Source organism: Trachemys scripta, chromosome 17 (assembly GCF_013100865.1).
Source record: "Trachemys scripta elegans isolate TJP31775 chromosome 17, CAS_Tse_1.0, whole genome shotgun sequence".
Taxonomy (NCBI): domain Eukaryota; kingdom Metazoa; phylum Chordata; order Testudines; family Emydidae; genus Trachemys; species Trachemys scripta.
The window spans coordinates 21,242,152-21,260,014 of record NC_048314.1 but is presented as its reverse complement, the minus strand read 5'-3'; the positions used below and the strand labels follow the sequence as shown (position 1 = coordinate 21,260,014).

At 42.5% G+C, this 17,863-nt stretch overlaps 1 protein-coding gene across 4 annotated transcripts in view; it reads left to right on the top strand.

The window, feature by feature from the left end:
• TRAF1 (TNF receptor associated factor 1) overlaps window positions 1–13,873 on the top strand; it is a 66,470-nt gene extending 52,597 nt beyond the window's left edge. For all 4 annotated transcript variants that reach the window (XM_034793528.1, XM_034793527.1, XM_034793529.1 and 1 more), the window contains 6 exons: window positions 3,847–3,918; window positions 5,104–5,169; window positions 6,085–6,531; window positions 7,002–7,179; window positions 8,442–8,590; window positions 9,884–13,873. In XM_034793528.1, coding sequence (XP_034649419.1) covers window positions 3,847–3,918; window positions 5,104–5,169; window positions 6,085–6,531; window positions 7,002–7,179; window positions 8,442–8,590; window positions 9,884–10,102 — 1,131 coding nt within the window. In that variant the 3' untranslated portion in view covers window positions 10,103–13,873. The remainder of the gene's footprint in view (window positions 1–3,846; window positions 3,919–5,103; window positions 5,170–6,084; window positions 6,532–7,001; window positions 7,180–8,441; window positions 8,591–9,883) is intronic.
• Window positions 13,874–17,863: the final 3,990 nt, after the last annotated feature.

Genomic DNA, 17,863 nt, shown 5'->3' with positions numbered 1-17,863 from the left:
CATCCTGGAAGGACGACCATTTTGACAGAGATGGTGGGAGAGCTGTAATGTGAAATGCTCCAACAGGATAGTGAGGGGGAAAATAATGATGGGCAAGTTTCCATGTCACATTGGTCACCAATTGCTCACCTTTGCAGTCTTGCCAAGAACTGAACAGGTTACGGAGACTCCGCTCCCCTCTCACGTCTGTGGAAGTGGTCTCTCCGTGGCAGGAATGAGGCCCACTTGCTGGGAACGAGTGTGTAGGAAGCTTGCACAGCTGCTGCTCATTTTTTCCCAGTTCCGTGGCGGGGGGAGGGGAATAGCTGAGCTCAGCTTGTTGGGCTGTCAAACCGGCACTTTTTACCACTATTATTTCAGTGTGTCTTTCAAAAAGAGCAAATAACTGAAAGTAGAAACATCTCACCACTTTAACCCTTCTGAAAATGCAGTGGGCAAACTGATATTCTGTTACCTGGAGAGAGAGGTCTGAGCACGGTTTTGATTCACCTTGCTCCTCTCTTCAGATGTGTGTGATACGTTGGTTTGCTTTCAGAGGTTACTTGGTTTCTTTTTCCCGTGGTGAAGAATTGTTTTCATTTCCCTCGTCCTGTTTAATCTGTTATCTAATACGGTTTTTTGTTAGGATATCTTGGCAACCTGATAGGGAGATTGGCCTTGAAATGTTGCCTTCTGTGTATCAGTAGTTCCCGTATTCCGTTTTGCAAATATGTAATCTATGAGAAGAAGCTGTTTGCATCTCTTTTATTTTTATAACCCGGAGTATTTTCCACTGAAAACAATTTCAGTGCAGCTGGAATCCATTTTTTACCCTAATTGACAACAGGGAATATAAAATAGGAGCTCCTCTGCCTAGTTTAATGGAGGTCAGTAGCAACCAAACATTTCTACCATTTGCTGACTCCTTGGTGGCTTATATGAAGTGAGTTTAATGCCCTTAAACCCTAGCGCAAAAAATGCCTTCCCGAATGACAACCTCTGTGTCAGTTTCAGCAAAGAACTCAAAAATGAATGAGCCATGGAGACTGGAACGCCGTCTCAGCTTGAGAGAGATGGTCCCACCAGGGCCAGGGAGCTGGTACATAGGCAGGTCAGGGTGTGGACACTTGTTCAGCCACCACCTGTGCGTTGCTTGTTCTGTGACTAGCGTGCCCCAGTCTCCAGAGCAGTCACCATCGCAACACTCCATGAATCCTGCTTTAAAAGATTAAAAGGGGGGGGGGGAGAAAGGGATGCTCTACTTCTCCGCTGCTTCAGAGCCCCTGCTTGTGTGGAGGGGAGAGTTGTGTTCTGCCAACCCTGCTCACAACAGTGTGTAATTGTCCTAATGCATTATGGGTGTTTTTGATCTGTCCTTTGAAACATCAGGCATTGTCCTGAATATGAGGTGAGAAGACTGGATAGAATAGATCCATGATCTGATCTACAGTAGCGAATCCCTTCCTATTTCCATCACCTCTGTCTGTTACTGGAATGATGGAGACAGTATTTGTGATCTGGCTACAGACTAGTCCTATGGGAAATCATGTTTGCTGGACCATGTCGTGAACCAGGCCCATTTGCTTTTTAAAACCTGTTGTTTAGTACTTATAAAACTGTAATTTCATGGATTATATGATCTGATTAGCTAAATTTGAGGCTATGTGGTATGCTAGCTCTGTTTATTTGCTCAAACTGCATTTACCCAGAATACTCTAGGAGCAAATAGAACAGTCTGGGCAGTCTATCAGATACACGACTTTCTCCTCTGTATAATTCTTAGCATCCTGATTAAGCATTTTTCAGACTTGTGTTAATGGCAGCTTTTATATGTCAATCTTATGTTCATTTGATTTTGGGTTCCACCCTATCAAAAAAGAAAGACGAAAAGGACAAAGTTGCATGAACAAACAGCTTAGGGTAAAGAATAAACAAAGGCACATTATAAATAATGTCTGAGATATAGAGTGTTCAGAAAGTGCCGAGGGGAGAGGAAAGACCTCTGGATGTGTTTTTGCGGAGCTGAAATGGAGATCTTAGGACACTTTGCAGAGAAGATACTTTGTGGGTTTCTGGAACTGCAATACTATACGAACTTTCCAGACTGCTAAAGGAAACGTACTGGCAAGCAAAGGCATTTATAAAGATTAAAGATGAAACCTCTGAATAGTTTGAATTGAAAGCTTGAGAGTCACTATGTTAAAATACACAAACTACAGTCATGGTATGAACCAGCAGCAGGGGATTATTTCCCCCATTCTGCATTAGCACATCATGTCAGGAAATTTGGCCTCCTGCCTTCAGTGTGTTAATGAATGAGATCTGAGACAGCCCTGCACGTAACCCCAAGCTATATGCAGCCAATGCATGGAGAGTTCATATGTATATTTGCTTTCTGGTCCATAGTTCACGTGCATGTCACTGCATTTAAATGCAATGATTAGAGTTTGAACTGGGTGAGACTCATACATTGCGTACACTGAGTTTTCCAGGAAGCCTGTGTGAAGCATCTGTAAGTCATTTCTGAAAGTGCTGGGCCCCACATGTGAACCATCACACTCTGTCCTTTCACTTAACAGGTATCACATCTGGAGCTCCCTGACTGAAACTACCTACTATGCTAGGAAGAAGCGTAATTGGCTTAGCAGTTTAGCTTGGGAAATCTCTAGGTCTGCAGTTTATCGTACAGTGGACAGCAGCAACTAATATTAGTTCTTTAGTCCCAAGTTTCTGAATATTATTCCCTGTAAAGAAAAGCTTGAGAACTCTACAGAGAGACTCAGAAAGGTTTTGCAAATCTTTCTCCCATAATATGGAATTAATGCTATTCTCCTCCCTTCTGGTTGTCTGTTAGAAAGAAGTTTTGTTCAGAAAAGACCCCCCCCGTAGCAAACAACCAGTGAGCTTTATTGATGGGTTGAGGGCATTAAACTATAACAAGGAAAAAGAGAAATACATTACAACTATATTGGGGAGGGGGGCATATCCCATGGTTCTTGGTGTTGCAGTAAGATGAGGTGCTCTTTAATTCTTTTCCAGTGAATGGTGGAAGAACTTTTCTGTCCATCTGGGCACCCCAGGAGAACTGTGGGCAAGCACTGGGGGACTATCAGCACTTAAGTGGTTCAGCCTGCATCCTCTCTGCAAAGTGGGTGGACAGGTTACCAGTCTAAATGAGAGCCTCACCCGGCCTTCAGCCTACCCTAGGGTGGGCCAGCTAGCTCGGGCTGAATGTACCACTAAACTCGAGCCAGAGTTTTTTGTGTGTGGATGGGAGGGTGGCTTAGACGTAACACCCAAATAAGAGCCCAGGTTAATTCTGCAGTGAAAGCCTATTCTTAAGGTCAATGGACTTCCCTGATCTTTGGAGAACGGTTTAGTTTCCTTAAGACCTACTTAACCCACTCAAACCATGTGAAAGTGAATAGAGGTCAATACTATTTTAATTTATGCTTTTCCCCCCAGCTCTTTGGCTTGTAAATCACACTTCCTGAGACTCCCTTATGCTTCATATGTGTGGGCATTGGTGGGTCTAGGAAAGACTACATGAGTGCAAGGGGATCTAAGTTACTGCTGACAAACCGCTGCTGAATTTGGCTGTGCAGGGTTAAGTGACTTGCCTGAGGCCTCCTAGTAAATCTGTTCCAGAAACAGGGTTTGAATGTGCAACTCTTATTTGCTAGCTCAGACCTGATTCAGTTGATCGGAGGCGTCTCAGCAAGTAACTTCACCAGAGCTCACTTTTCTGTAAAATGGGGATAATATTACATAGTATAGAAAGAGATTGTATTTCATAGAGACCTAGGTAAGGAGGCATCATGATTTTAGCATTGTACCCAACACTTTGTCCTCTTACTTTAATGACAGAAGCATACGTGTGAAGGTAACTCATTGAAGGAACAAAAACGGATGCACACAGAAGGACCATCAAAGGAAAAGGTAGGTAAAATGTGAAAGGGCAATGTATTGTTTTTGTTCTGTTCCTTGAAGTGCCAGCTCTTCATCTGGCTGACTCAGGCAACTTCATGGCATCTCCATGTGGCAACAGTAGCCGGGAGCTTTCCACATCCTAAGATCAGTTGTACTGATTCCTCCCCGCCACCCCCTTATTTAGGATTTCTCCTAAAATCTTGGAAGTTTTGTTTGTTTGTTTACTTCCTTTTCAAACACTCAGGGGAAACCTGGTGAGCAGTACAAGGGCTGTTCCAACACAGACGACACTAAATAACTTCTTAAAAAGACATGGACCTTTGCGTGCAGAGAGAGAGGGCTGGATTCTAATCTCAGTCCCCTTGGTGTGATAGAGAATGGGTCATCCTTGAGTGTGTTGCAAGGCACACTCCTCCTCCGTACTTCTCTGGGAACAGCGAAGTGAAGGATTTTGAGTTACTGGGCGTGAGGTCTTATTCCTGGGTTTCTTTAATATGGTGTGTGTGTGTGTGTTACAGGAGTTGTCATCTGCTGATGATCGTGGTTTTATTATATGGTATTATTTTAGGGTCTGTGTTATACTGAGACTTTTGGGTGGGAGTCTTTGTATTTGTATAAAGGACATTTATCCTTGTTTTGTTTTTAGTGTGTGTACAGCACGTAGGGCTTGAATAGGCACTTGATTGCGCGCAAGTCTGTCTTGGGGGCAATCCACCATCATCCCTCTTGCCCCATGTGTTAGTGGATTTCCCAGGTTTGAGTGCTGTAGAAAGTGGCCCTTCATAGTGATATATAAAATCATCATTGCTTAAGAAGCTTGCAGGGCAGGCCATTGTTACAGGCATCCCCAACAGAATAGAATTACTGTCAGCCTGGGCTAGATATGACCTTGGCTGTGGTCGCAATCCCACCTGTTCAAATTTCAGGACACTGGTGACTAGAGATGGACCCCAGGCCTCACACATGGCAGTGCATGACAAAATCACTTGGTCATCAGTTCAGGACTTGGTGATTTGTCCGGCAGTCTCTAAATGAATTGCCTTTGGTGTTGCTATACAGGGTGGGGCCAGACCCTCAGTGAGGTTCAGTGGAACTACCCTGATTTACACCAACTGAGGATCTGGCCTAGTGGATTGTAGTAAATAATTAAACCCTTGAAATGGGTACTTACTATTTTGTGGCTGTTTTTAACAGAACCATTCAACGCCATTGAACAGCAAAAACGGCTGTCGGTTTTCTGAGATCGGCTGTTCGTTTAGGGTGAGTAAAATGCTGCCTGCTCCTAATCTGGAAGGTCTCCAGTAATGTACAGTCTGTACACTCCAGCTGCTGGCATGAACCAGCCGAGGCACTCAACCAAGGATGGCTTCATTTGGTTGGTTTTGTTTTGTTTTGGTTTTTTTTGGTAAAGGGATAAAACTTAACCTCTCCTGGCAAAAAAGAAGGGAAGGGTGTGGAACTGGCTTTTGACTGTCACAATTCATAGGAGTGAAATTCAGCTGGGGACACTTTTTCCCCTGCAGCGTATCTTCCGCTCAGATTAAATGGGACGGTTCTGTAATTATAATTCTACAGCCATATCAGGTTTGATACTCGGTCATGTATCAAACAGTCTCTGCAAGGTAACTGTATCCCCCACAGCATTAACTGGTTTCTAAAATCTGCTTTGGATTTTAGTGTGCTCTTACTAAAAGCAAGACGTCTCTTGTAAATAGAGACGTCTCATATATTTTGTGTGCAGTGCGTGTGTTAAATATTGATCGACTTGAGAATCTAGCTGTTTATTTGCATGGCACCTTGTTAAGTGGAGGGATTTTGAACAACTGTTTTCTTGTTAATGTAGCATATGTACATGTCATACACACACAACCGCCCAGGAGCTAGGCAGCCTGGTGCTATGGAGTCAGGCCCATATCCTGAAGGCCTTACTTAGGTTTATCTCCCATTAGGGTGACCAGACAGCAAGTGTGAAAAATGGGGACGGGGTGGGGGGGATAATAAGAGCCTATATAAGAAAAAGACCCAAAAATCGGGACTGTCCCTATAAAATCGGGACATCTGGTCACCCAAACTCCCATGAAGTTGATGGGAGTTTTGCCTGAATAAAGGCTAAATGAGGATTTGGCCCTAAGTCAGTTACTTTAGTTCAATGACAGCGTCTTCTCCTCCCAATAGGGCAGCAAAGAGAAGACAAAAGAGCATGAAAAGACTGCGGTGGGGACCCACTTAATGATGCTGCTGCAGCATATAAAGCAACTCAAGGCCAGTTTGTGCCCTGCTGGTGGAGCTGCAAATGGCATCATCCCACACTTAGCCAAAGCAGAGTCTAAAGTGAAGGGTTTGGAAAGAAAAGTCTCCGATCTCCAGCTCCAAGGAGCCCTGGAAGTCAGTGGAGATCTGGAAGTGGACTGTTTTCCTAGCTCATCTGTTTGTGAGGAGGAGTCAATTCTGCAACGGCTTGTAAGGGAGAAAGTGATTTCTGAACTGGAAGACAAGTTGCACGTGTTTGAGAATATTGTGGCGGTGCTCAACAAGGAGGTGGAGACCTCTAACCTAGAGATCGCAGCCTTTCGGACGAAGAGTGGAATTGATCAAGATGTAATACAAAGCCTGGAATTGAAGGTAAACATTTATTATGACCACGTGTCTGTGTACAGTTTGTGTAGTTAGTACATATGCACAGAAATCATGGAGAATGGGTAGGCATGGTCCAAACACAGGAGTGGGAGCCAGGAACTCTTTAGTTCTAATCCCATCTCCAAAACTCCAGCTATAGCTTTGGTAAAGTTTTCAAACCTTGGTTTCTAAAGTAGACCTCTAAACCCATGTTTAGGCCGCTAAAAGGTATGGAAAATTATGGGTGCTCAACATTTCTTGGATTCAGGTCATAACAGATACAGTACGATCCTCTTAAACCAACATTGTGCATTTTAAAAATTACTTATCAAGGTGTGTTTAAAAGCGCGCACACACACACAACTCTCCATAGTGTGAGGGCACAGATGAGAGTCCTTGCATTATTGAACTGCCTCTGTAGCAGAAGGTCCTGTAGAGACAACAGAGTGGGTTTGAACAGGAATTGTTTTTTTCAGATTACAGAGCTGCACCGATGTCTGACACAGAAAGATGCAGGCCTGAGCAAACTCCATAAGCGTCTCCAGTCTTTCGAACAAGCGTCCTACGATGGAGTCTTTTTATGGAAAATTACAGATGTCAACAGAAAGTACCATGACTCTGTGACTGGAAGAGTAGTCAGTTTGTTTTCCCCAGGTAAAAAACATCAAGTATACACACACTAGTAAAATCCAGCTCTTGAAAACCCAGCAGTGTCTCAAGAGTGATGCTCCTATCTGCTCTTTTGACCAGTGATTCTTTAAAATAGTGCCCAGATCTAAGATACTATTTATAAAAGGACACACTGGTTCTGTCTGTTATAATACAAGGCAACTTCTGCTCTGTAGTTATAGTTTGACCCTCTCTGTCTCAGGATTGTAAGGGAAGGGTGCTCAAAGGCCAAAATACAGTGCCAAGTGCTTAACCCAAGCAGCCATGTTTGATGCTGGGATATGTGCAGCATGGATGGCTGTGCGGATGTCCAGCCATTCTTTAGAGGCTACTTCAGCCTAGTGTCACTGGTCTGACCGGAGCTGAATTCTAAAACGCCTGTATGCTGACCTACAACTGCTTCTGCATGCTGTTAGCCATAGCAATGCATATGTAGAAATGGGATTTATTTGTTTTTTAAATCCCACTGCAAAAAATTGTTTTTACACCGCGGGCACAAATAATAGCATTGGGGCTGGAAACAGTTTGAATTACAGCCACAAGTCAGTTACTTAGTGATACAAATGCTGATATTTGGGCTGGCAAAAGAAATGTCGATGGAATTTTGTGAGCCCCATTTGGACCTGTAAAAAGGGAAGCCACACTCTAGCCCAGCTGAAAAACTTGGCCTAGAAGTATTTAGTTCAGAAAATAAAAGGGTAAAAATAATATGGACAGTGCTGGATCTGATGTCCTCAAATAAAGTATCTAAGAAGTGGTTGTGAAACATACGCTGTAAAGCCTGATATTGCCAACAAGTTTTTGTGTTGCTGCACTGTTTGTTGTACATGGCTTTCATTTCAGTTTATTTGCCCTCTAACTGCTGCTAGTTACAGTGACATCTGCTGGATCTGCATTGTTTCATCCCAAATAAAGTCATTTGATGTCACTCTGAGAATGCCTTGAGTGGCTACTGCAATCATTCTCCAGGGGAAATGAAGTGATTAGATAAAACATGCTCTTGTGAGTAATTACAGATCAGCTTCACCAACCTATGAGTCATTAAAAGGGCTTCCCCCACTGGACCTTCAGTGCTTGCAGCTGGAAATCCACAGGGTATTCTATTTAATCTGCCATGCTCATCACCCTGGTCTCAGAGCACCTGTTGCATTTTAACCCTTTTGCATATGTGAGAGCCTAGGAATACAGATTTTTTCAGAGACTGTTGGTAGGCTCTGGCCTGACTAACCACAAGTTCTAATTTTCAGCTTTCTACACTGCGAAATATGGCTACAAAGTCTGTCTGAGGATTTATCTGAATGGCGATGGAACAGGGAAAGGAACACATGTTTCTCTCTTCTTTGTTGTCATGAAAGGGGAGTATGATGCTCTGCTTCCGTGGCCTTTCAAACACAAGGTAAAAAGAACATACTTCTCTTGTTCATAATGCTCAGATGCTTAATTCCCCTTTACTGGTTTTTCTGCTGTGGAGTATCACAGCTTTTTTTCTGCTGTGTAGATCACACCTGTGTAGTTCACACCTGATCCCACATTAGAAGCTCAATCCAGCTCCCACAGATGTCAGGCAAAGTCTTTCCACTGAGTTCAATGGAACTGAAGCATTGCTTCATTCCCCTCTCCTATCACTACAAGCCATGCTCTAATCCAGGGGCAGAATTCAGCTTTAAACAGGCTGGGATAGTACCCAAAGAGATTTGCTCCTATTGAGATTTCGTGCTTCTGCTCTGTAACATTTGCAAGAACCCAGAAGCTCAAATATATCTTGAAACTCTGGGTTTGTTATATCTAAAGCTTTGTCTGTGCTTAAGCCAAAGCCTATCATTATCATTTCTATATCTCCATATACCTAGATAGTACAGGAAGTGGCTAAAGCACAGGAGTTGGAGTCAGGAGATCTGCGTTCTGTTTCCATCTGTGCCATAAGCTCCCTTGGGTGAGCTTGGGCACGTCCCTTACCTACTCTGTGTCTTATTTTCCCAAGTTGCACAGGTAGCTTGATGATCAGCAACAATAATAAAGGAAAGAAAGAAAAAGTTTAATGAGGTTCTGATCCCTGTTTTAACATTGACTCTGATGTAGCAATAGTTCTGTAAGCCTGTCATATAAATAGCCATAGTGCCAACCAACCAGCCAAAGAGAATAATGAATCAACATTCAGAATTCATATCACTTTTAAAAGGTGTTTTTATATTTCAAGCTAAATGACAGTAAGTTAATAAAAGTAAAAATGAGCAGGAGAAATTCTAGACTGTTTACTTTGTTCATCCCTCCTAGACAGCAAGTTGAGTGTCTAGTTCAAATCCAAACCACAATAATAGAGTTACTTTAACAGTCTTAACAAAACTCCTGGGTTATTGTTCATATTGTCAGGAGAGAGGGAAAGGTTTTGCATCGTGTAATTCTCCACCTAGACAGAATTTTTTACTTCGTTTTATTTTACAAGTGGCAAAGTTTTAAACATTTGATCTGGGAACCATTATAATCTCCCTTGTTCTCATTAGCTGACCTTGCCAGCTGGGAAACATTCGTTTTAGTTTGCATTTAGTTTTCGATAGAGCATCCAGATGTTTTTTGCAGCACATTTGCACTTGTCAAAATGCACAGGGTCCGAATGCTTTTGTGACTTTGATTATTGTTTTGAAATGCAAGAAATGATTATTGTTCCTGTCTTCCCTCCATTATTTTTCAGGTCACGTTTATGATGCTTGACCAAAACAACAGAGAGCATGTAATTGATGCTTTTCGTCCAGATCTGACTTCTGCTTCATTTCAAAGGCCAGTGAGCGACATGAATGTTGCAAGTGGCTGTCCCATGTTCCTCCCTTTGTGCAAATTACAGTCACCCAAATATGCCTATGTCAGAGAAGACACACTTTTCCTTAAGTGTATTATAGAAACAAATTCATAAACCCTGGAATGAGGGTACTTGCCAATACAGCCATGCAAAGTCTGTCTAGGGAGAGCCTTCAGTTTGAATCCTTGTGTGTATTTTCATGCCCACACAAAATCCAGTGAGTCAGATCCTGCAGCTCCACTGAAGTCATCTACACCCGCTGCAGATCTACTCATTGTGTTTACTTTCTCCATAGTGTCTTAGGCACATTGCCTCATGCCACCAGTGCAAGTGGTATGTTGTTGAAAATGATCAAAATAGTGTTTTAAAAAAAACCAGTTGATACTCTTAAGTTCCAAACTGAGGGACAGATTCTAGTCAGTCCCAGCACAGGTGCACGTGTCGGGATGGTAGAAGGAGCAAGCCTCTTCTTCCCCCATGCCTACCCGTTTCTCTCCACACACATACACACCTGTCCAAGGGGCTGGCCAGATTCCTGGTGGAGCATAGTCCCTGCTCCTTTCTTGTGCTCCTGTGATTGCCCAACTTCTGGAAAGAAAGGGGTGAAGGCTGAGCCTTAACTCTGAACCCTTTGTAGAGAAATGAGTATGCTGTACCCTCTCCAAAGATTTGTATTCTGTCTGTCATTGCACTGGGATTCAGATTTTCCAATCAGTCACACACAGAGACACACGCATCAGCTAGCATAAATGGGTGTGTAACTTTGAAAGCAGTAGGTTGTGGCTGAATGTTCATAGCTTGAATTCCTTACACTGTATGATATGATTTTGGTGTTTATTTTACACACTGTATAAATATTCTTGCACATTAGCCATGTGATTGTTGGGTTCAGCCAGATTTTATTGTGTCATATGAATCATTACGTTGCATCCTGTGAGTAGCCTTTGCTCTTACTAAAGGGAGGAGCTTGACTCTAGTAAGTGAGAAGAGGGAGTTCCCATCGTGACCCTCAATACATTCCTACTTGCATCAAGAACCCCACATCCGCTGGTTCAAGCAGCAGATAAATTGCATCTGTGGGGTTTTTTAAGTGCTCAATCACTTTCTGAAACTCCAGGGCAAGTGACTTTATTATACAATATTTATTTATTTTATCTTTTTTCTTTATTTTTTAATGTGCTCTGATGGTGGGACCTTCCTCTGGGTCACAGTAATTTTTAAAATGTTTCAGTGAAAATGTTCACTAGCAAAGTTTGTGGCGTTTATTTTTTTAAATAAAGCTAAGGAATGAATAACAAAAATTGTAAAGGCTGGCAGCTATTATATAATATGTATGTAGGGTTGAAATACAACCCTTTATCCCAAAGAGAAAATTACAAACACTCCCTTTGTCTCTACCCCATTCTTTCTCCGTCCCTGCTCCCCTAACCTCATAGCCTTCTCATCACCGGCTTTCCCTTCTAACGGGCCATTCTGGGTGGATTCAGTGCAATTCTTTTTGCTTTTGTTGCATGAGTTCCTGAACTTTCAAGCAAAACCATGCTAGCATTGCAGCCTGTTTATCTTAGGGTTTTCTGTAGCACCGATCACTATAGTATCTAAGCACTTGGGGACTTATGCCAATACTTATGCATGTGAGTAACTTTACACATGAATAACCCTTTTGAAGTCTATGGGAGTTCTCATATGAGTAAAGTTACTCATGTGTTTAAGTTTAGCCTCAGTGGACCACTGAGAGGATTTTGAACCCAGTACACTTTAACCGCTGATTAAATCCTGTCATGGGTTCACAGACCCCTCAGAGCTACAGTTACTCCCTGCTGAGAGCAAACTGAAGAATGGACACTGAGAAGAATGGAGTGAGGGAGCAAAACATCAATGATGAAAGAAGAATGACTACATGGTAGCAATTAGCCAGGGAAAACAGAGAAGACAATTCCATATAAGATGAGGAAGAGAAGGAGAGAGACCGCAATTCTCCAATAGGTTGCAGAGCAGTGAATTATTTTTGGATTGATGCTGTAACTCGCAGGATTGCAGTGGTAACTCAGGTCCCTGTCAAATTGTTTGAAAGCCCAAATACTGCAAGCGATCCTCCTGGTGCCACAGCAAAGGAGTCTATGCTTGGTACTGCAGTGCACTCCTGTGACATCCGTGGGGCTGTGGGAATTAACTTTTACAGTATAGGTCAGAAGTGTTGGGAAAATCTTTCCGATGTCATTTAACCCTCTTTCATGGGAAATCCGATGGACAGGGATTGTGAAGGAAAATGTTGGAATACGGAAGTGTAATTCCAAAGATCTGCCACTGATTCTGAAATCTTCAAAGAATGAGAGGAAATTGTGCCGCAAAGCAGAAAGAGAAGCCTATCAAAGCCCCATTGCTTGGGACATTGGAAACTAGCATTTACCAATATCTTCTAGTGAACAATTTGGCACAGGCAGGAGACTGAACTATAGTTAAACTAATGGATCTTTTTGATTGCTGATTTCTACAGTGCCTCTGAACTCTGCAAGTCAAGTTTTCACTAAAGCGACCTAAAGAGCAGTATAATAAGCCTTAATAGACAGTGCATTATTTACAGTACTAGTGAAGTGAAGGAGGATGAAGGATAGTTAAGCACTGGAATAGATTACTGGGGAGGATGTAGAACTCCCATTCTTGGAGGTATTTAAGACCATGTTAGACAAACTTCTGTCAGGGATGGTCTTTGAGTATAGAAAGCAAACTGCCAAAGCACATCAGACTATAGCCTTTAAAAATCTCCAGTGAGTATTCCTATGGAATCTCTTTGCAACCTCCACTTCTCTGTACCACGTTACACATGGTAAGTAGCATCTCTGAACTTGGGATGCTTGGAAGTTGTCATGCATTTATCAGTTAATCTAGTGAATCAGTTCCACAGAGAAATCTATATTCAATAGATTAAAGGGCTTCAAGACTTGAAGTTTACAATGAAAGACATTCTGGAGCCACTGTGGAATAGCCTGTTTCATTCACAGTAAACCAGCAGCACTGTTTTACATGGGATTTATAAGGACTGAGTCTGGCTGACATGATTATTTTAAAATATGGACTTTAAAATACTGCCTGTAAGTGCTGAATTTTTGGTAGTGCTTAGGAACGTGACAGAAGGGTGGCAGAAAAAATAGCTCTGAGTTGTAATGAAAAACAACTTGTGTTAATATTGTGAGGAAAATCTGAGCCATTTACTTTTTATAGAAATTTATTTTAAAATTCACTCCTTGCAGAAAATGGTTATCAGATAATTCAGATGCAAAACAAAATATTTAAAGAGATACTGTCAGCACCCTAACGTGTGAGTTTGGGCAGCAGAAGGGCACAGAGTTCATAATATAGCCCCCAATCCTGAATTAGATCAGCTTCCAGGAACAGGGTTAACTATTTTCCCAAATCCCCCAGTGCTGTGCCTGATTTGTGAGAAGCAGTTGAAACTGTTAGTCTGCTTTTATTGTGCAAGCTGAAATACAAACCCTAGTTAGACGTGCAGCAGAAATGATGGAAAGTCCTTTTACTCTTCATAATCTCAAGTGTCTTTGCTGACCCAGGGGTGGATTTTTCAAATCCCTTGTTTTTCTCTTGCCAGTGCCCTTCTCAATAATTAGTTGTAATGAAATATCAGATTTCCAAAAACTACAGACAAATAACTGAATAAGCTTGCTTATGAAAGAGTTGGGTGTTCTGTCTCTCTCTCTCTCTCTTTTCTAGGCTTAATATTTTCAAGCATGTTAAAAATGTTTTTTTAGGGGCAGAAAAAGTATTTTTCCTGTAATATCAGTCCATATGACCACTGTGAAGTAGTATGTGGGGAAAAAATTACTCTTTGTAATTACCTGTGTAATTTTAGAAAGTGGAGTTTTTACATCAGCCATCCATATTTTCATGCTGTTTATTTATTTCCTAAATAAAGCTAATTAATCTAAAAAAATGTGTGAGTTGATTTAAAAAATGGGGGGCAACTGAATGACAGTTATTATTATAGCAGTTTGTTTACAGACAAAGCTCAGCATCCATGTTGTCATTATTTATTTCCATGGTAGTAGCCCCAGCTGGCCTCAACCAAAGGAAGGCTCCTGTTACGCTCGGCACTGCACAGACACATACGAACAGAAAGTCTGTGTCCTGAAGAGCTTAACATCTAAATGAACCAGACACACAGTCAGTGGGAGAAAGGAACTGTTGTTCTCCTCCTTTTACAGTTGGGGAATTGAGGCACAAAGAGATGATGTGACTTGTCCAAAGTCACACAGGAAGTTAGTGGCAGAGGTGAGAACCGAACCCCAGAAGATCTCCAGAGTCCCATTCCAGTACCTTAATGACAGGCCACCTGTTCCCCTCTGGTGGATATTGGTATGCAGGAAGGTGTTGTCCATCATGTAACATTTTTATTTGCTGCAATATTGGATATGTTTAAATATTAGAAATCTTTTGTGTCTTTCTAACCTAATATAATTCTAGGCAAGATACAAAAGGTCATATGTTGCTTCTGTCTCCCTTTTACTCAGCAGTGTGAGGGGAACCAGCTTCAGTCAGGGCTGACTGTGTATGGACTTCCACAAGTTCCCCCAGCAAGTTTGGTGGGAGGGGAATAACCCAGAGGAACCTAGCTACCTGCAATGCCCCCTCCAACTCCAAGGAGCCAGCACCCTGGAGAGGGGCGTCCATTGAGGAGGAGGGGAAAGCATGCTGCATGGACGGCTGTCTCCCGTCCTGTACGTCCTGTTCAGATTGAAGGCCACGGGCACATAGGGGAGCAGGCGGCCCACAAATCATTACTCAGGCAAACACCCCTCCCCACCCAAGAAGTGCTGCATTCCCCTGTGAATCAGTGTAACCCCACCTACATCAATATAGCTGCTCTGGTGGAACTGAGAGGAGACGCTGGTCCAGCGTGAGTGCTGCCTGGAGGAATACTGCAGGGTTTGGCTTTACCAGGATACTTTAAGAACCTCCTTGCTACTGCTGTAGACTGAAAGGGTGGTGGGAGCAGAGGGGGAGGGGAAAGCAGTTGATCCTACAAGAATTACTGCAGAGAAAGATAATGGCAGAGCTCTGCTTGGTTGCCATGGGAGTTGAAGTTGCTCCATACCTGTGTAAGCCTTCCTTCGCCCTCACTGATTAGGGATCTACTTCTGCACCAGGGCTTTTTAATTAGCTGCGCTTGCTGCTTTTCCGTAGAGGTGGCAGTTATTTCTCAGGCAGGATTGGCTGCCTTTTTATCCTTTTATTTTTTTAACTTTGCTTTTTAAAAATTTCCCCTGTCCAGCTGTCAGCATGAAAAGAAACAGCCAAGTGGCCTGTGCGTGTGCATGTGACAGAATAGACTCTACAGGGTAGAGAATGAATGACTTCTTGGAATTTCTGTGCCTTTGCCTCGTATGATTTTATTATTAAAAATGATATTGATTTTCCAAATCACATAACTAGTGAGCGTTCCATTCATGGCAGGAACCTAGAATTACTTTCGATTGGAGATTAAATCAAACAGAAACCGAGCAAGTTGCAAGAGCTGGGCCATCCAAACCTAGCTGAAAAAATACTCCGGAGCGTGGGAAATGGCAGGCTGGGACTCCTATGGGCCAGATTCTGCCCCTCACACCAGAGCAACCCCATAGGTTTCAGTGTATAAATGAGAGTAGACAAAGGAACCTGCTTGTAGAGACAAATCCAGCTGCCTCCCACCCTGACCCCTCCCCTCTGTGGGTGTGGAGGTCCCACAGAATGGACGTGGGCAGGGGCGTGGGAGCCCATATGTGTGGCACTCAGCCATGGCTCTCTGCATGCTTTTGTAGGGAGAGGTCAGGGGGTGAGTCCCCAAGGGAGCGTCAGCTGCTACTCGCCACTGAGAAGGGTGGTGATCAAGATGTAAGGGGGCCTGTCTCATGTGGCGTGAAACTTTCCACTCATGCCCAACCCTAACCCTGCCTCACTTCAGCTGGGGGAGAATGTCTGGCATTCTGGACATTTGATGGTCAGCTCTGATACATGTTGACCCGTTTTCCCCAAAAAACCCACATGAATATTTCCACAGCTTCACACCACAGGAGCAGGATAGCCTGGCCCAAGAAATCAAATAAATTAAATACTTTCACTTCTGATTGTAATGGCTGAAACAATATAATTCATCTCTGCAGCGTGGGAGATGGGAGTGAGATGCACAGTAATATCTGTTCCTAGACGAGCCCATGAAAACCTTGAGAGAACATTAAAAGACTCCAGTTTCTTCTAACTAAATGAAGTTCATGCCAGGTTCATTCATAAAGTGCTAATTAACTTTTAATATGTCATCAATTGTCACATCTAAGCAACGCACAAATAGGTTATACAAGGCTTCTAGGTTTTGATGTTTGTTTTTCTTTCAATAAACTCAATGTTTATTTTGGCTAATTTTCCAGAGGTATATTTTGGGGGTTTAAATTAATGTCCAAAGTATTTTTCAGTTTTTATCGGTTAAAAACAATTTAAAAAGTTAGTTGTTGAAGCATTTTAGTTCTAATTTGACTTCTAGTTACAGTTTTCCAATTGGGGGTGTGCTCTTGGACTTAACACATAGGAAAAGCTATCAGGCTGCGTATTCAGCATGTACTTATTGTTTAACTTCTCAGCACTGATCAAGCTGTGGCTTTTAATGGCTGGCAAATATTGGCCTGTAGAAGTGTGGCCTCTACAGCATGCTTCCTGTGCATCCCGAATTTAAAAATCGCAAGCAACGAGACCAATATCATCCCATGCTTGTGGGACTACGCAGGTCCTCAGGGTAACTTTTGCAAGAATATAGTAAACAGGCATTCAGTCCACGAAAGCTTATGCTCTAATAAATTTGTTAGTCTCTAAGGTGCCACAAGTACTCCTGTTCTTCTTTTTGCGGATAAAGACTAACACGGCTGTTACTCTGAAACCATTCATTACATTGTGGGTCAGGCCCTTCTCGGGTGTAAATTGTAACAACTCTGTTGACTTCAATGAAGCAACTCTGATCGACACCAGCTGAAGAACTGACCCCAGTGGTGAGAAGTCTCCATATGGGGTAAATATTTGTGAAATCAGGTAAAGAGAAGGTAGAAACTGATGAGGGATTTGCCACTGTCAAGCCTTGAAACTGCAGTGCTGTTACATCGCTGAGTGATGGCTTGACATTATAAGGAAATCAACATAGAGCAAACATGGTCGGACTTTTGACTGAATCATTGGAATAACTGTCCATTCCTTCTTTGGCTTCGATAGATTTGAGGCAAGGCAGATCATGGTTGTCAAGACCTGTCACTCATTTGTCATGTGGAACTTTGGAGTCTGACTGTGAGCGCTCTGTTACATCAAAGAAGCACAAAATACCCACTCCGCTAAGGAAAAAATAGGAATGAAATAGCAGCTGAACCACAATGTATCTTAGCAACATTTTTTTAGAACTCTCAAGAGCTGGTTTAATAGTTTGTTTTAAGACTCCAGGAGCATAAACTTTACTAGTGGTGTGAGCACAGGACGGGAACTCCTGAGTTCTAATCCTAGTTCTGATGCTCTCCAGCCCTTTGGCCTTGAGCAAATCAGTTAGTCTTTGTGTCTCAGTTTCCCCATCTGGGAATAAAACCTACCACACAGCATTAACATACTTGTACAGCTCTTTGATGGTTACAAGTACTATGTAAGTATTATAAAAATGCTAAGAATTACTGTTCTCCACATGCATGCAGTTCACCAGCTTCTAATGTACTCCTTTGCATAAGTGATTACCTTTTAGTATTTCACTTTTTGGATAGAGATCTTTGTAAGGCCAGAAGGAATAGCATAGACATTTAAAGGCTAGGTGGACATATTACAGAAATAGACTGATTTGGGGAAAGGAAGATGTATGGAGCA